At 42.5% G+C, this 17,279-nt stretch overlaps 1 protein-coding gene across 2 annotated transcripts in view; it reads left to right on the top strand.

The window, feature by feature from the left end:
- LOC121857891 (cubilin-like) overlaps positions 1 to 17,018 on the top strand; it is a 73,901-nt gene extending 56,883 nt beyond the window's left edge. Inside the window, exons 1-12 of one of the 2 annotated variants that reach the window (XM_042354130.1) lie at positions 1,716 to 1,809; positions 6,527 to 6,633; positions 10,894 to 11,131; positions 11,429 to 11,570; positions 12,041 to 12,162; positions 12,413 to 12,675; positions 13,292 to 13,425; positions 13,587 to 13,681; positions 14,125 to 14,277; positions 14,872 to 15,017; positions 15,664 to 15,793; positions 16,023 to 17,018. In XM_042354130.1, coding sequence (XP_042210064.1) covers positions 1,743 to 1,809; positions 6,527 to 6,633; positions 10,894 to 11,131; positions 11,429 to 11,570; positions 12,041 to 12,162; positions 12,413 to 12,675; positions 13,292 to 13,425; positions 13,587 to 13,681; positions 14,125 to 14,277; positions 14,872 to 15,017; positions 15,664 to 15,793; positions 16,023 to 16,147 — 1,722 coding nt within the window. In that variant the 5' untranslated portion in view covers positions 1,716 to 1,742 and the 3' untranslated portion in view covers positions 16,148 to 17,018. Of the gene's footprint in view, positions 1 to 1,715; positions 1,810 to 6,526; positions 6,634 to 10,893; positions 11,132 to 11,428; positions 11,571 to 12,040; positions 12,163 to 12,412; positions 12,676 to 13,291; positions 13,426 to 13,586; positions 13,682 to 14,124; positions 14,278 to 14,871; positions 15,018 to 15,663; positions 15,794 to 16,022 lie in introns of those variants that run through there. The other variant, XM_042354131.1, reaches the window with a different exon arrangement.
- The last annotated feature ends 261 nt before the right edge of the window (positions 17,019 to 17,279 follow it).

The raw sequence follows: 17,279 nt of genomic DNA, 5'->3' as shown, positions 1-17,279 counted from the left end.
CTATAGCCTAACCCGCCCTGCCCTGCCTGCACCGGTAACATGACCTAACTTGGGGAGTTGGTGAGATTCTTACTACACTACCTTATCTGTTGTTGACGAGATGTTGTACCTCAGGGTGTGTGAGGCCTCCTTCCTGCACACTGTTGTCATGATTACCCTTTACAAGTCTTCATACTCTCCGTTTTTTCTTCTCTCACTCTCCCTTACTTTATTATGATATAGTGATGGTGGCAGGTGTTTTACTGGACCCACCTCACCACATCAGCGTCACAGGAAGGTGATCGATAAAAAAGCTCGACCCAACCCGGATATTCACTAAATGAGGCGATTCCCTAATGTCCGCCCGCGGTCTGTTTGTGAACTTATCCTGGGAGTTCTGTCTCTTATAATGATATATTGGTGGTGGTTTGATACATTTTGTAACCTTGTTACCCTCACACACACACACACACACACACACACACACACACACACACACACACACACACACACACACACACACACTGAACAGTCTCCAAATTTGGGCCACCACCAACCATGTCACCATCAACCCTACCAAGACCATGGTTATTCACATCAACCTCTCTTCCTCCCATGTCCCACCTCCATTACTTGGGCCACAACACACTCCAGGTTGTGGACTCCACTAAGCTCCTCGGCGTCACTATAGATAACAAACTAAACTGGAAAGTACACGTCAGTGTAATTAATTGTCAAGTCTTCCAGCTTTTTCTCCACTTCCTCCGTCGTCTCAAGTCCCTCGTAGATCCCGTACCCGAGCTCTTGAGTGCCTACTCAATATTCATATTCCAGAAGCTCACCTATGTTCCCCCTGCCTGGTCTTCCTCCTTAAATGCCACACAGTGAGGACTCCTAGAAAGAGTGAACAAGGCGTGCAATATTATTCTCTCCCCCTCCTACTCCAGATATCAAGAGGCGCTCAGTACACTGACCATCTCTGCTGTCTCGGATCATTATACCAAGACTTCATCTGTAAGTCTGGGGGAAGCTTTTGCTCCCACCCGAAATTCCTCGTCCGTGAATTGCTGTTCGACACTACAACCACATACTGATCGCTATAAGAACATCCCAATTGAACCATTGTTAAAAATAGCAACAACTGGTATATTGTATGTTTTCAGCCTTTTAGTTGCCATGTTCTTAAAATAAACCGTAATTTATTATTATTATTATTATTATTATTATTATTATTATTATTATTATTATTATTATTATTATTATTATTATTATTATTATTATTATTATTATTACACACACACACACACACACACACACACACACCGCCATGTTGTTAATTGACAAACTACACCCATGCACCTTCATGACTTCCGCGTGTTAATTATCACCTCAATTAGTGCTATAATTACTCCTGGCCTTCCGTGATCACTGACGTAGGAATTATTTACCCCATGCATACTTTTACCCTTAACCCCTAACTCTGAAGACAAAAATTGGGTTCCTTTTTCACTTTTAACATTGATGTGTATATAATCTGGGTTTGATGAGTTCATGGAATACAAAACAGGTAAAGTAAGGCATCTCCAGTCCTAAGACCAAGGTGACTGAACCGCCTAGGTAGTGTGGAAGGTAATTAGCTGACTTTACCACCTGTGTGAGACGTACTAGTGGTTAATGTGGGTGGTGGTGGTGGTTGGTATATAAGGTGTTGGGGGTGAGTGCCGCCACGGTGAACACTTCACACCCAACACCTCTGCCACGCCATGACACGGACGGCCCTCTGTACCCTCCTCGCCCTCGTCAGCCTCCTCTCCGCTGCCCTTGCCCAGAGTAAGTTATCGTAGTTTATTGTTTACAACCGTGATGCCCAGAGTAAGTTATCGTAGTTATTGTTTACAACCGTGATGCCCAGAGTAAGTTATCGTAGTTATTGTTTACAACCGTGATGCCCAGAGTAAGTTATCGTAGTTATTGTTTACAACCGTGATGCCCAGAGTAAGTTATCGTAGTTATTGTTTACAACCGTGATGCCCAGAGTAAGTTATCGTAGTTTATTACTTACTTCCGTTATGGAAAGAGTAAGTTATTGATATTGAAACAGTTTTTTTTTTTAGCCAGAAGTACACAGATACAGAGTCGATTAAATAAGTCATAATATTAACTTGGCTGAGCCAGTTGAGAGTCTGAGCTGCACCTGATATATACTGTACATTTATCTCAAGGAAGTATTATGTAACATTTAGTCACATCTGGACTAGTACACATAGCATGGTGGTAATAAGAACATCTCAGTATGTTACTACGGTTATCACTTCGATTTGTATTTTATTTTTTAGTTTTTTTACATTTATATTATAAGTACTGTATATACATAATTTACAGTGGAAATTGAAAAAAACAACAACATAAATATGATGAGGGAAGCAGTACAACATGGGTTGTACAGTATTAAGGTGGAACAAGAGGACAGAGCTGTCAGGATTATGTCTAGTTGGCAAACATATTTTTTGCAATGTTAATTTCTTATCTATTTACATGATAATTTTTGGTAAAACGGTTTTGGTGGTACAATAAAAGCAGGTATATAAAGTAAGTATTAAAAAAAATATGAACACTTAGACAATAGATATTTTTTAAGAGATGATTTAAAGGAAGGGAGCGTAGTCTTTGCTCGGATGGGTGGGGGTAAGTTGTTCCACACCTTCACACCGTGATATTTTATGGAGGTCTGGGACTGAGAAGAGCCCATGGGGGGGGGTTAGTCGCTCTTGTCTCCTTAAGTTGTATCGGATTATTCCGGAACTGGAAATAATTGTTGTCAATCAAGTGATTGACAGATTTGTAACATACAGGGCGACACCACCACTGTGTCGTGACGTGTTGACGCAGTGTTTATTATAACTAGGAATGTTATACAAATGTTCAATATTGTTAGTGAGTTTGGTCTCACAGAACCCAAGTACATCAAATTTGTGGGCAATAGAAGGTATATACTGATCTAAAAAGGTATCTAAGTGAAGGGGAATACTGCTGATGTTATGGCTAATTAAGGAGAAGGAATGAGGTGGTAGAAGACTAGAACTAAACTCGGGAGAGTCAGGAAAGTAATAGTTACAGTTGAGGTTGGTGTAACCCAGTGAGTTGTGTAGAAAGGCATCAGGATCAATATGAGGGAGTATTGTGTCGACACCATGGGTGAAGGGGGTGTAACACACACGGCCCAGTACATCTAAGGGAACGACACCAACATCAGTGGAGGAATATTGATACTGATTAAGGAACAGCAAAAGCACTGGGTCACTGAGGTGTGAAAAGGGAAGATCAAAGAAAGTTATAATAGTGGGATGGTAAAGTACTCACAAGTGATACAACCAACAGGATTAAGATGACTGGTAGTGTTGCTCCGAACTAACTGAACCAAATAGAGTATCAAATATTTCTCTTTCTTCTATTACCTATTCTTCCTTCACTCTCTGGTATGTTGTCTCTTCATTGTTTCATTTTTTTCAACTTTTCTTATTCTCAATGTTCCTTTCACTTCCCTTTTGTACTGCTTCCTTCTCTGTTGTTTCTCCTTTCATGTCAACTTTTCACCGAATTGATTTGTCACGTATACCCAGTGGTCGCCTTTAGGACTGGTGTCTCTTAAGTAAAACTCTGATTCATTTTTCTTGGTTGCGTCTTTGTGATTTACCTGATGTAGGTTTCATTCATCTGTTGTTGTGGGGAGCTGTTTGGAGACAATGGAGAGGAACACAGCGTTGAACACTCGCAAGAATATAATGTTCAATTGTTATTATGGGTAATCTATAAAATGACTCTCTCTCTCTCTCTCTCTCTCTCTCTCTCTCTCTCTCTCTCTCTCCACAGTAAATTAAATCAGAAAACATTATTCACCTCCATGCCAAAACCCTAATTCTTAATCACATTACACAAATATACCTGAGTTACGTCAGCGCCACCTTCAGGAGGCTATTAACCCATCACCAGACACGTTAACTCCTTTTGCTTTATTATAAATATTTAAAGGATATGTCATTGATGGTGTGTGTGTGTGTGTGTGTCTTTCCAGGATGTCAATGAACATTTATTTCGTGTAACACTGGAAGCTTCACTGTTCCCGGCGTAATGTCTCGAGCTTTAAAGGCACAGGAAGCTGCCTTGAATGAGAGAGAGAGAAAAATATCCCTATATCTTACTAGCTCATTATAGAGGGATATTTACGATCGTCATATTCCTATTTTCAGTTAAAAAATAAAATAAAATAAAAGGTTCTCTCTTGCTGAATTTAAATATTTCCCCCGTAAAGTAAGCCACAGGTTCCGTGCGGGGTGTAAGATGTAGGTTAAGTGCGACCCTGACATACCGAAGAGCCGCCCTGACGTCCACCTGTTACTCAAGAATCCCACACAAGCTCCTGAAAAAGAAATACCGCCAGGCAATAAGTATGCTGTCTGTGGAGTCCCATTGGCATTTATGTTGCTTTAAATTTCCCCCGGTGTGGTGGTAGGATAGAGGAGACTAAACGCTCGTTGTGTAGAGGAGTGCTTGGCTCACTTAATTACCCGAGTCTGTGTTCCTTCTTGGCCACGGTGACGGGGAAGAATGTTAGTGGTGGTTATTGGGGCGCGTCACGACCCTGTGTGTGTGTGTGTGCTGAACGGGGCTATGCAATACTTGTGTTACAACCACTACGGTCAAGGGAGACGGTGTTTTTCCTGGTTGCATCAGGAAGGTCTGCAGGTCACACAAGCTTGGCAAGGCGATATAAGACTTGCCTAAAATTATGCAGTTCAGGTTATTTCCTAACAACCAAATAATTAAAAAAAACAGGAATAAAAAAAATTCTGATCTTTCATGCAGTCATAAAACACCCATAATCCCTTGAGTAGGATAAGTTAAAGTTAAACCATCGTACTCGAGAGGTTAAGCAAAGACCCGCTCTATCGGATCCCCAGACCAGAAAATCTCCCAGTCAGTTTCCACGTTAACTGGCGATTTAGCAACACATCTAACTGGCTCACTGTAACTCTAACACAACAAACCCAGTAAGACTCTACCATCACGAGAAATGCCCTCACGACCTTAATAAAAAGTGAGAGGAAATAAAATACAAAACATCGTGGGAACTTGCGTCGTGGTCCTGAGTGGCTCGAATCTGGTAGCTGCGTCCTGTGATGAACCTCGGGGGGGTTAGAGGAGGAGGAGGAGAGGAGGAGAGGGAGGGAGTAGGGAGGAGAGGAGGGAGGTTGGATGGAGGGAATGAGAGGGAGGAGGGAGTGGGGAGGGGAGGGTAGAGGAGGTTGGATGGAGGAGGGGTAGAGGAGGAGCAGGGAGGGGGAGGGGTAGGGACATATACCTCCTCTACTTTGCATAAATCCTAAGTTCATATTCCCTGTTGACAAAGTTCTTCCCTAGTAGATCCCTTAACTCACGGTGATGTGTGTGTGTGTGTGTGTGTGTGTGTGTGTGTGTGTGTGTATATATAGGGGGAGGTGGAGGGATATTCACTAACCAAACAATACTATGAACATTAGCCCCCAGCTTATTTCACCTTAACACTAACCTAACCTAACCCACCCAGGTAGAGTTAGGGTGTATAATTATCAGCCGGGAGGGAGCTAATCGTGGGGTGATCCATAGTGTAGTTAGCCCTTATGGATGGCAGTTGACGTGATGGGAAGAATGTATATTAAAAAAAAGGTGTTTAGTTAGCATTGTTATCAAGGCTTTTGAGGTCAAAGGGAGATATGCAAATTTTATGAGAGCAAGGAGAAGAAAGAGAAATATTGATGGATAAAGTCCGAGAGAAAGAAATAACAAATGTACTCAGTGTCTTTTGTGGCCAAACACCTGTGAAACCTTCTTCTTCTTCTTCTTCTTTTCCTCCTCCTCTCCCTCCTCCTCCTCCTCCTCTCCTCTCCCTCTACACGACACTCACTCACCAATATCCTAAGATTTACGACTGGATAAATCTTCCTTCGTCTTTCAGCGAGATTGGGAAGATATACCCAAGGCCCACCTGCGTATATACCTGGCTTATTCGTACAGATATACCCCAAGGCCCACCTGCGTATATACCTGGCTTATACGTACAGATATACCCCAAGGCCCACCTGCGTATATACCTGGCTTATTCGTACAGATATACCCCAAGGCCCACCTGCGTATATACCTGGCTTATTCGTACAGATATACCCCAAGACCCACCTGCGTATATACCTGGCTTATACGCACAGATATACCTCGACCACTATACGACATACTTAACTACAGCAACAAAAGTGTATAAAAATAATTCACTGGAGAAAATGGACGAGAATTATAAGAATTTAAGGTTTTACTTTTAGATTCGTCTGAGAGTTGGGTTTAATGGTCGTAAATATATCGTTTTGCAATTACCTGGGGGACTGGTGAGGGACTTGGATTGACTCTCTCTCTCTCTCTCTCTCTCTCTCTCTCTCTCTCTCTCTCTCTCTCTCTCTCTCTCTCTCTCATAGTAATCCTCAGAGAGAAAATGTGATATAAAATTTGCGTTGTGTTGCAGTGTGCGGCGGGACGATAGATACCAGTCAGCACCACACAGGAGTCCTCACGTCGCCTGGCTACCCTGACCACTACCCCGAGGACACCACCTGCGTTTGGTCCATCAAGGTAGGTCGTCTGTCATCCTCCTCCTCCTCCTCTTCCTTTATAACCTTCCCTTCTCCTTCTTATCCTCCTCTTACTACCTTTTGTTGAACTGTGGTTATATCTTAACGGAGGTTTGTAGTGTCATATATATGCTCTCTCTCTCTCTCTCTCTCTCTCTCTCTCTCTCTCTCTCTCTCTCTCTCTCTCTCTCTCTCTCTCAGTTAGTCCTCTCTCACCTCATCTCCTCTCAGCTCATTACCACTCTGTTGAATTCCCACTCGTGTGACCTCCGACTCAGCTGATGAAGCGGGACTTCTTGTACATTGTCAGGTGTTCAAAAGGGATTATTTATCAGCCTCGTCAGGTAGATTGTCGTCACGGTGGTGGGCTGACACAGTCTCCCCTGGCAAGGTATATTTCACCTGTAGCCAACAAGGTAGCCTCTCTCTCTCTCTCTCTCTCTCTCTCTCTCTCTCTCAGGTGTTGTTGTTTTTGTAGGTGTTTTAGATTTAAAAGGCTTCAATTACCTTGGTTATTAAACACCGTGCACTAGATAGATAGAGAGATATTCAGTATAATTGCCAGACAAGTTTACATTGATTCAGTACACATATAAATAATGCAGGTATACAATATACATAGACAGTGCAGGAATACAAACACTGGTAAACAGCAAGACAGTTTGACCAAGAGTAACCCAACAAAGCCGTCATATATTTATTTCTAATAGGGATCACTAGTCTTACTTTCTTTTAAAACACATTAAAACAAAATCGTCGAGACGGTTGTTTTTGGTGTTCATGTTTCTTATTTCTCATTGGTTAGTGAACTGGAGACGTTGATTAAGTGAACGTCTGATTACTTCTATCATGCCGTGCCGTGCTGTGAATATTTTAGGTGAATTGTTCCATCGTGTCATAAAGATACTAGTAATAAAGTAATAATAATAATAATAATAATAATAATAATAATAATAATAATAATATTAATAATAATAATAATAATAATAATTGCCTCTAATAGTTACCATTATCCGTATCATTTGTATTCCAACAAAAACAATAATCTTAATAATGATAATACCCTCATATAATTATTCCTACAACAAACACCATAAGTGCAAATCTTAATACAGTATAGTCTGGAACATTTGTGTACACCACGTTGTTACGACTCGCCTGACCGTCACCAGAGAACCTCACCCACAGCAGCAGCGGCAGGGTGACATTGATCCGTCTAGTGCCGGTAGCATGACGCCTCCACCTGTCGATATACTGGGAATTTAGAGTCATCAGTCACGCGATGTATTTTCTTAGAGCTATCTTGATTTTTGTTTATGTACCTACAACTGAATTAGGTCACCTGAAGATTAAATAACTCAGGTTATTTTATCATAAGATTAACTACCCTAACGTAGCGACTTGGAACCTGTTTACAGCATATTGACCCCTTGGTAAATTAGTTTATTTTTTATGATACACGATAAGAATTTTAATTTCACTTCATTTTACAACATCTCATATGAAATATAAGCAAATTGAGCCAGACCAAGATTTAATTATTTTTTAATTGTTAAATTAGTGTTAAAAGTTTTTATAAAGTATAAACTAGTTCCCAATCTTACAACGAGAAACAATTATAATAAAGTTTATCATATTAGGGAAGACTGGAAAGTACCACGAACACAACCATTGATAATTTTCAGACCTCGGGAATGAACGAAACTTAACCTATCCTAACTAAACATAATATTAATTTAATTTTGATTACGTTAGATAATGTAAATATTAATCATCTACTCAAAGAAATGACATCGTGGTAAATATTCCAACATTATCTATTCTGGTGTTTCCCTCTGCCTGGCAACACTATGCCCCTTCTCAGAAACTCAATATAGAAAACGTATAATCAAATAATTAAGGATAGACTCGGTCAAAGTGATATCCCTCCGCTGCTTTTAATTTAATTACTCTGTATCCGTGTGTTAGAGTTTTCATCATCGTAAATATTCTTTTATAATCGCCTTTCGCTCTCTTTAGTTCTTTCTATTTTTACTATTTTTATTCGTTTGTGTAATTATCCTTATTATTATTATTCTTTGTTTTGTTATTTTCTATTCTTTCGATTCTCAATACTTTACAAGTGACGTCATCTCTCTCTCTCTCTCTCTCTCTCTCTCTCTCTCTCTTTCACTCTGGACTCTACCTCATTAATTAATAAACATCATTCATCCATTCCCCCGTGCGTCTCTTTCTCTATCTCCCTTCATTACATCTTTCCCATCTCTCTCTCTTCTCCCTTCCCCTCTTCTTGCTCTCTTCTCTACACTCTCCCCCTCCTTTCCTTTCTATTTACCCCTTTCAGCCCTCTTCCCTCCTCTCGTCCCCTCTCTTTTCACTTTACCCCTTGCTCTCTTCTTTATACTCTCTCCCCTCTCCCTCCCTCCTCCTCTACTGTCTCTGTCTCTCCCCCTCTCCCAAGAGACTTACAGTGAGCGCTACACACGTCCCTCCCTCTCTCTCTCTCTCTCTCTCTCTCTCTCTCTCTCTCTCTCTCTCTCTCTCTCTCTCTCTCTGTAACCTCGACTTTACATGTAACCTCGACTTTACATGGATCTTTCGCCCTCCTGACGCTGTTGAAATTGCAATGACCCGACCAAGCAACATCATCATCATCACCATACCTTGCAATTATCGTTGACCACTGTGACCTTTGACATACAGTATAGAACATCCTCTAAAAATCATACCACGTTGGCCTCGCTTATCAACTGAACTACGCTGATGACGTCAAAGTTGTATCTGAATCAATCGTCTGGTTGGTGAGATATTTTGTTGACAGACGGACAAATAGACAAACCAGACGTCACCTAACTGTCACTAAGACACCTCTAACATCACCTCCAAGTCACCAAGATAGCGATGACACCTTTCAAGTACACCCCCCCCCCTAAAATAACTCTGGGTCGTCACCAAGATGGATCAAGTGAGGCTCAGGCCAAGTGAACCCTGAAGAAAGCTTTTAATACTAGACAGCTCCATCAACGTCACCCCTCCTAGCCAGTGATCCTTCACGTCTAGAGAGAGAGAGAGAGAGCGAGAGAGAGAGAGAGAGTTTTTTAACCTAATCTTGCAAGTTTTATGACCTTTTCTAAACCTTCATCGTGTCCATTAAGGAAGATAGATAGACAAGAGACGGATATGAGAGATAGAGATCAATATATTTATTTTTGTCTTTTCCTGTTATTGCTACACCAGGTTTGGGGATAAAAGACCTGCTGGTTGTTGTGGTTGCTATCCCCGTTCCTCCTCTTCTCCTGCTTCTTCTCCTTTCCGTTTTTCTGCATCTAGAGGATGACATAACACAGAGGAGGTCAGTAATTCTAGCCATGTAGACTATGTGAGCCAAGCAGACGTCCACCTCATGTATCGTAAACCTCGGTGGCGCCAGACTTGTTGTGGTACTCTGCCTCTTTGTTGTGTGTGGCCGCTACACGCATTTTACGGCCTCTACAACATCACGATAACGACTTCCCTCACCAAAACAGTTGACAAATCCGCCTTTACCGAAGATACCGGCCCGGTAGTGTAGAGGGAGAGGCTGTCACCGTTTACCCACCGTGTGTTAGTGTGTGAGGAAACAACAGTGCACGTGATTGGAACTCAGAATGATATCTCGACACTCTCTTTGCCTTTACCCTGTGTATTCTCTATCCCAGTTTTACCTTACGCGCTCCCTCCTGGGTACTGCTTACCTGAGTTCTATACTGGCACTCTCCCTCTCTCCCGCCCTCCCTCCCTCCCTCCCTCCCTCCCTCTCTCTCCCTCCTCACACCTTGTCCTCGTAAGGCTCTATTATCATCTCTCATTCACTATGTATTATCTCTCCCCGCCACCAGCAGAGAAGAGTGGGTGGGGGATACAGCAGAGATCCCCTTATGTCCCTCCGCCCCTCCATTACGTTCCTCCGTCCTTTAGTTCATGACATTTCTTTTATAATACAGCGTATTTATCAGCCCCGATGTGGGTCAGTGACCTGTGCCCAGGTGGGCTATTCCCAGTAAGCTGTAAGCAAATGTTAACAATATTTACTATAAAGTATTATATCCTTAAGCTCTTAGATGAGTAAAAGTTTCTGCGGATTAATTTTATGTATGACAGTGCGGCGCCTCTTTGTACACTATACTAAAGAATCGAGGATGGTGGTTCATTCTGGGCGATAGATCACTTGAGCTTCTTTACACTACCGTTGTTTGTCTCCCCCCCCCCCCGCCCCCCACAGACGCCACACAACGAGAAGATCGAGCTACAGTTCTGGGACTTCGACGTGACGGGGTCTGAGGGCTGCTCCGGCGACTATGTGAGTGTGGCTGCCAGTGTCTCCGGGGAGGAAGAGCGGTACTGCGGCTCCCATAGTCCTGGCACCATCACCTCGGAGGGCGACACACTCATCCTCACTTTCGCCTCTAACGCCAAGGGCTCCTGCAGGGGGTTCAACGTCACCTACTATGTCAGGGAAGGTACCGTATATATAAAGTTTATATGACTTACCCGTCAAGCATTACCTTACCTTCTGTTATCAACTGAGAGTTCAAACCTCGTAAAACTTGTTTATCTAATACAGTATTACATACAGTTTGATTCAATACATTATACAGTAAAGAAAGTGATCAATACAGTATGGTAACAATAATCAGAGAATACAGTTTATTATGATGACGGAACATGAAGAAGATTAGTGAGTAACTGAGAGGTCCAGGACACGTGCAGTTATTACACACACACCCCCACGCCTCTCTTCCTTTACTCTCTGACAGAGACGCTATCGTGCGGATCGACCACTAAAGCGCTGGAGTTCACCTTCGTATCACCGTCCTACCCCGCGACCGTAGGCAACGACTCCCTCGAGTGTTCTGTCACCATCGACCACAGCTGCGAGTCCCCTATATGTCAGCTCAGGTCAGGCCAACAGGGGAGGGAGGAGTACAAGGTGGTGCAAGGAGTAGTGGAGGTGAGGGCCTGGGGGGTTGCACGGGAACACACACACTACCTACAAGTGTAACACCCGCACTTTTTATCAGGTTTAGCGTTTGTGAGAGACAGCTGAAGGCTGTTGTCATGCTTGTCATTGTTGTGTAGCTGGGACGAGGGAGGAAGTGTACAGTGAAGGTAAATACAGGTTGTAGTAGTGTGCTGGAGAGGTAAAAACCCCTTCTGTTACTTTAATGTCTTTAGGCATTTATAAAAGCAAATATATTGCGCATTTGGTCTCAGAAAATATGTAACCGGACTTTCGGTCTACACTAAATGCTTAATTAACTTATCTAGAAATATTTAGCATCAGCAGAAGATTACATTAATACAGCATCAGGGAAGAGAGCGGTTTGCTCGTCAGAAGCGTCTCACAGACAGTGGTCCTCTTTCTTCAGGTTGGACTTCGACGAGTTCCAGCTACAGCCGCCGTACTGGGGCGAGTGCAAATACGACCGCTTCTACTCCCAGAGTGCCGTGCCTCTCCCCTTCCTCTGTGGCATCAACAACGGCTCCCACAGTATGTTTGTTTCCCAGCCCCTCCTTATGCACACAAAACATCTCCCAACCTCTCCCTCCACACACGTTAACGTCACCCATCGCCCTCATCCAAACTACGTACCTCACTTTGGCCTCAAGGCTCATAAGCTTACTGCACATACAGTCACCAGGACTTATTATTCACACAGTGTATATATGAACGTAATATAACCAGTGTCACTGAACACAAGCTACTGAGTGTCAATGAACGTACAGTACCATACCCACAGTGTACGTGAACGTGGAAGGTCGCAGCAAGACGGAGCTGACGTTCATGTTGCAGCAGCTGGAGTATTACCTCTACCACTGCTACGACATCTACGACGCCACCACCTCACACACCCACCAGGAGGGTGACGCCGCCGATGCCCCACAACCACACCTACGTCGGAGGAGTCGCAGGTCCCCCGCTCATCACCACGACCTTCAGGCCGCCCAAAGAAGAGATGGGGAGATCATCACAGAGGGTGAGGAACTACCCCTTCCCAGACAGGTGAGTGGTGAGGATTATAGTCCTCACCTGTCATTAGAATGTTGGCGTAACATCACTAGGTAGCTGTTCAGGGTTAACAGTAAGTCACAAGAAAGCAGAACATAGGTGTGCCTGCCAAAGCACACACACACACACACACACACACACACACACACAGACAGACAGACACACACACACACACACACACACACACACACACACACGTACCAGATCTAAAGATAATCTATATTTTGACTCTATGTTTCGTATGTTTTTGTATTGAAAGCTTTTGTCAATCAAGTGACCCAATCCACGATTTCACCATATGCAACTTATCATCTCTGTTCATTGTATATTTTCAGCCTTCGAGCAGCCATGTTTTCTTAATAAACCGTTAATTATTATTATTATTATTATTATTATTACACACACACTATCTCTACACTCCTGACCATTACTATATTATTTATAATTTTTAATACATTATTATTAATATATTATTATTATTATTTTTTTTTTTTTAATTATTATTATTATTATTATTATTATTATTATTATTATTATTATTATTATTATTATTATTATTATTATTATTATTATTATTATCCTGCTAGCTGTACAACTGATATTCCTACAGGATTCCAGCTCAACCTTCACCTCACAGACATCGGAGAGCACCACCACCACCACCACTACCACCACCACCACTCCCACCACCCCTGTCCCCACCACCACTGAGAAGGACGCCACCGTGGCCCTCTACAACTACGAGTAAGTCACTACCTACTGTTCTCGGCGGTGTTACTGTAGAAGGACCTTGGACTCACGTGAAGATTAGGCAACCCCAGGCTGTTTCCCCTTGATGATTAAGCACTTTAACCTAACCTTGTTTAGACCTAATCTTCACATGATCTGGTTTCTCTTGTACACAGTGAGGCAAACATTCTGAGCTTCCCCACCAGGAGGGCGTGGAGCGTCCGCGTCACCCAGATCCCCTGTGACTGTCCCAAGTCCCGAGTCCCTAAAGGTGAGTCTTAAGTGAGAGTGAGTCAGTCCCTCCATGTTTGATAGCTTCCTACTATTTACGACCTGGTTAGGTTAGGTTAGGTTTGGTTTGGTTAATTTAAGTCACGTTCGGTGATTTAGACTTACGAAGCAGAATAATCTTTTCTCATAATCTTAATAACTGTTGTTTAATCCTCCCTCAGCAAGTTAATTCTTTAGAATCTGAAATAATTCTCTACACTAATTTTTCGTATACAGTAAACCATCCCAATACCGAACTAATTCTTGAAAGCCCTGTCCATTATTGGGAGGATTCTGTTATTGAGAATATCCGCTATTGAGAAGTCTGTTATTGAGAGGGTTTACTGTATTCATTACTTTATTTAGAAGTGTGTTATTGAGAAGGTTTACCGTAATCTGGAACTATCCATCGGCCCTCACCACCCTCCCCCCTCCCCTTGCCAGCGCCAGTGGGTTGCCTCCAGTACTACCAGGGTCTGACGGGGAACTTCAAGAGCTTCAACTTCGATGGTGTCGGCTGTTACTCTGAGGACCGCTGGTGTGACTTCTCCACCATCAAGCATCCCTCTGACTGTGACATCCGGGTCGGCTATACGGGTGAGTTTAGGAGAATGTCTCACGGTTCTCACCCTCTACCACCTTTGGATATTAAAGGAAAAATAAAGATTAAAAGTTGTTGGGAAGGACAGAATAAGAGACGGATGAGCAGAAAGGAAGAAGAGGAGTAAAAGAAGGATGAGATAAAAGAGAGTGTTACGGTAATATTATGATGCTGTGTTGTGTACCAGTTAAGGTAAAGCGTAGTGTATTGTAGCTGTCAGAGTACTCAATTAAGGTGTTAATCAATAGAAGATAATTTAAAAAGGAATGAAATATATGAGATAAGTGAAACAATGAAACATTACCATCATGTTCTCATGAACACAGATTTTACATATGGGAAAGATAGGAGCAGGTGGAAAGATTGAGTGTATATGAGGTTAAGATTAGGATATAAATATTACTGGGAACTTGGAGCTGAGAGAAGTGAACAGGATAAAGAATGTAGAGTTTGTAGAACATCCAGATCCCATACCCTGCCACATTATATACTGGAATGCCCATTGCAGGTATAGTTTGCATCACCCTCTCTCAGGTTGCCTTTAACGACACAACCAAAGCTAACATCTCCTCCTCTCACCCTCCCTTCAGGCCACTACAACAACCTGGACTACAGCATATGTGTGGAGCCAGAGTCTGGGTTCTGTGGGATCCAGTACCAGCAGATGGGCAAGACCGGCTTCTCCCTCACCAATGTCACCACCTACAGGGACGACGCCCTTGTCTCTCTCGCCGAGGTGAGGACAAAAGGGGGGTGATGGAGAGGGAGGTAAGACGTCCAGTGTGTGAGGGAAGGTAAAGACGTCCAGTGTGTGAGGGGAGGTAAAATAGGCAGGTGTGGAAGGGGAATTAAGAACGGTAAGTATAGCAGGGGAGATGGGGTATGGAACACTAGGTTAGGGACGGCAAGGAAAATAATGGGTGTAAGGGAAGATGACGGGGGGGGGCAAAAACGGTGAGAAATGAGAGAAACGGTGAAGGAAGAGATAGTGAGGTCGATGAATGACGGGGTTAAAGGGAATGAAGAAGAGAAACATGAACCAGGAAGTGTGGATTCTGACGGACAATAGTGTCATAGAGCAGAAGGATACATATAAACAAGAACACCACCCAGACCCAGTAACTTTACCCGACAGCGACGACGAGTGATTAGCTGAATTTGAAGGATGATTAAGAGTAACTAATAATAAACATAGGATTCATGATTGCAGAAATATAAAAAGAATTGAAATAACGAGACAATGGGAGAGCTAAAAGAGACACTGTATAACTATTAATTACTGTTTGTGGATCTCTGCATGGCTGTAACAATGTCCCAAAAGAAGGCTATATTGTTGTCCTTTCCGAGCCTTTGTAAACTAACGTCTGTAATATGGACTACAGGTAGCTGACTCCGGCTGCATGTCTGACTACCTGTGGGTGCCAGGAGCTGAGAATGACCACGGCAGTGACACATACGAGCGCTTTTGCGGCACCAAGCTAGGCACCGCCAGGAAGTGGGGCACCGTCACTAGTGAGTACACAAACAAACAAACAATTAAAACAAAATGATATACTGTATAGCAAAATTAATAAAAACTAACAAAAATGGGAAAAAACATTCAAAAAAAATAATTATCATTGTGGTTATACATTTTTCGACGCTCCCCAAACAACAATCTTAAAAATATCACTGGAACATCAAACCTTTCAGGGAAAAAATCTCTGGAACTCGCGATTAAATAATATACTTTTCTTTCCAGGCTATTCCAAACCCTTCACTGTTCGGATGGTCACGGACGCGGACGAGTTTAGTCTAGTGCATGACTACATGAACCGCGGTTTCCATCTTTCTTATTCCCAGATCCCCTGCAAGCTATCAGGATAGTGTGTCAGCTGCCACGATAGTATTAACACTGTCACGATAGTATGCAAACTGTCAGGATGGAGTGTCAGATGTCAAGATAATGTATGAGTTATCCAGATAGTTTTCAATCAGTCAGGATAGTATGCAAGCCATCCGGATAGTGACCAACGTGTCTGATAATTCCTTGATCCACCTTCTAACCAGTGATGGTACATCGCCACTGCTATTACTCCAGATGGATGCTAAACTTCGCCTCTCTAATGACTTTTGGTGGATTTTTATGCTGGATAATTAAGAATATTGATCTTTTAAAAGGATTCTAATTCCACAACAAATGAGTAGCTGTAACTTTTATAATCTATCTGAACCACAACTCTACATGTTCTCAGTCTCTTTATACTCTTCATCGTTAGTCAGTTTACTAGCTGACCTCAGTTAGACTTACTGAATTAAGTGTGTGTCATCAGCCTCAGACTGGCCTGAGTCAGTCACTCAGTCAGCCTCATCTTAATGTTGTCCTTTCAAGATCAATCTCATCTCAGAATCCGCCGTGACTGAAGCAAATTGAGGGTATATGCCAAGCCAGACGATGTGTCAGCCAAGATGAAGATGTGAAGCTATTAATGTTGTGGTTAGTTAAAAATATCAATAAGTATTTTTTTGTGGTAAATAACCATATTGTTCTAGTGGGTGATAGTATAGGTAACATTAAGTAGTGATGATATTAGTGTGATTGTTATGTCTAATATTACCAGTCAGTTCTGCTCTTATGTACAGTCAGTATTAACCTTTAATAAAAGTATGCTGTTTGTTATCCTGTTTTGTCTCGTACAACTTAGTGGTGCCCTACGAAGTGTTGGGATATTGCACAGTAAAATAGTGTACCATGATACGTTGTTCGTTTTCTTCTTTCCCTTTAGATAAAACTCTTATATTCATCGCTGGCGTGGACTTCATGCCTTTATATCTATGTCCTCAACGATGGCCCTGATATATACGACTGTCAACAAGAAGCACCAAATGTTGTAACTCATGAGGCTCATTAGCCGCTTGGGCGGTCGCCCACGTCTCTATTACGCACTACTGGCAAGTACTGGGCATGCACTGGTTTCAGAATATATCTGTACCTGCTTCAGTGTTGGTCAAGTCTGGC

Source organism: Homarus americanus, unplaced genomic scaffold (genome assembly GCF_018991925.1).
Source record: "Homarus americanus isolate GMGI-L3 unplaced genomic scaffold, GMGI_Hamer_2.0 scaffold6354, whole genome shotgun sequence".
Taxonomy (NCBI): domain Eukaryota; kingdom Metazoa; phylum Arthropoda; class Malacostraca; order Decapoda; family Nephropidae; genus Homarus; species Homarus americanus.
Note: the sequence above shows the minus strand (reverse complement) of the source record. Positions and strands in the feature narration are given on the sequence as shown.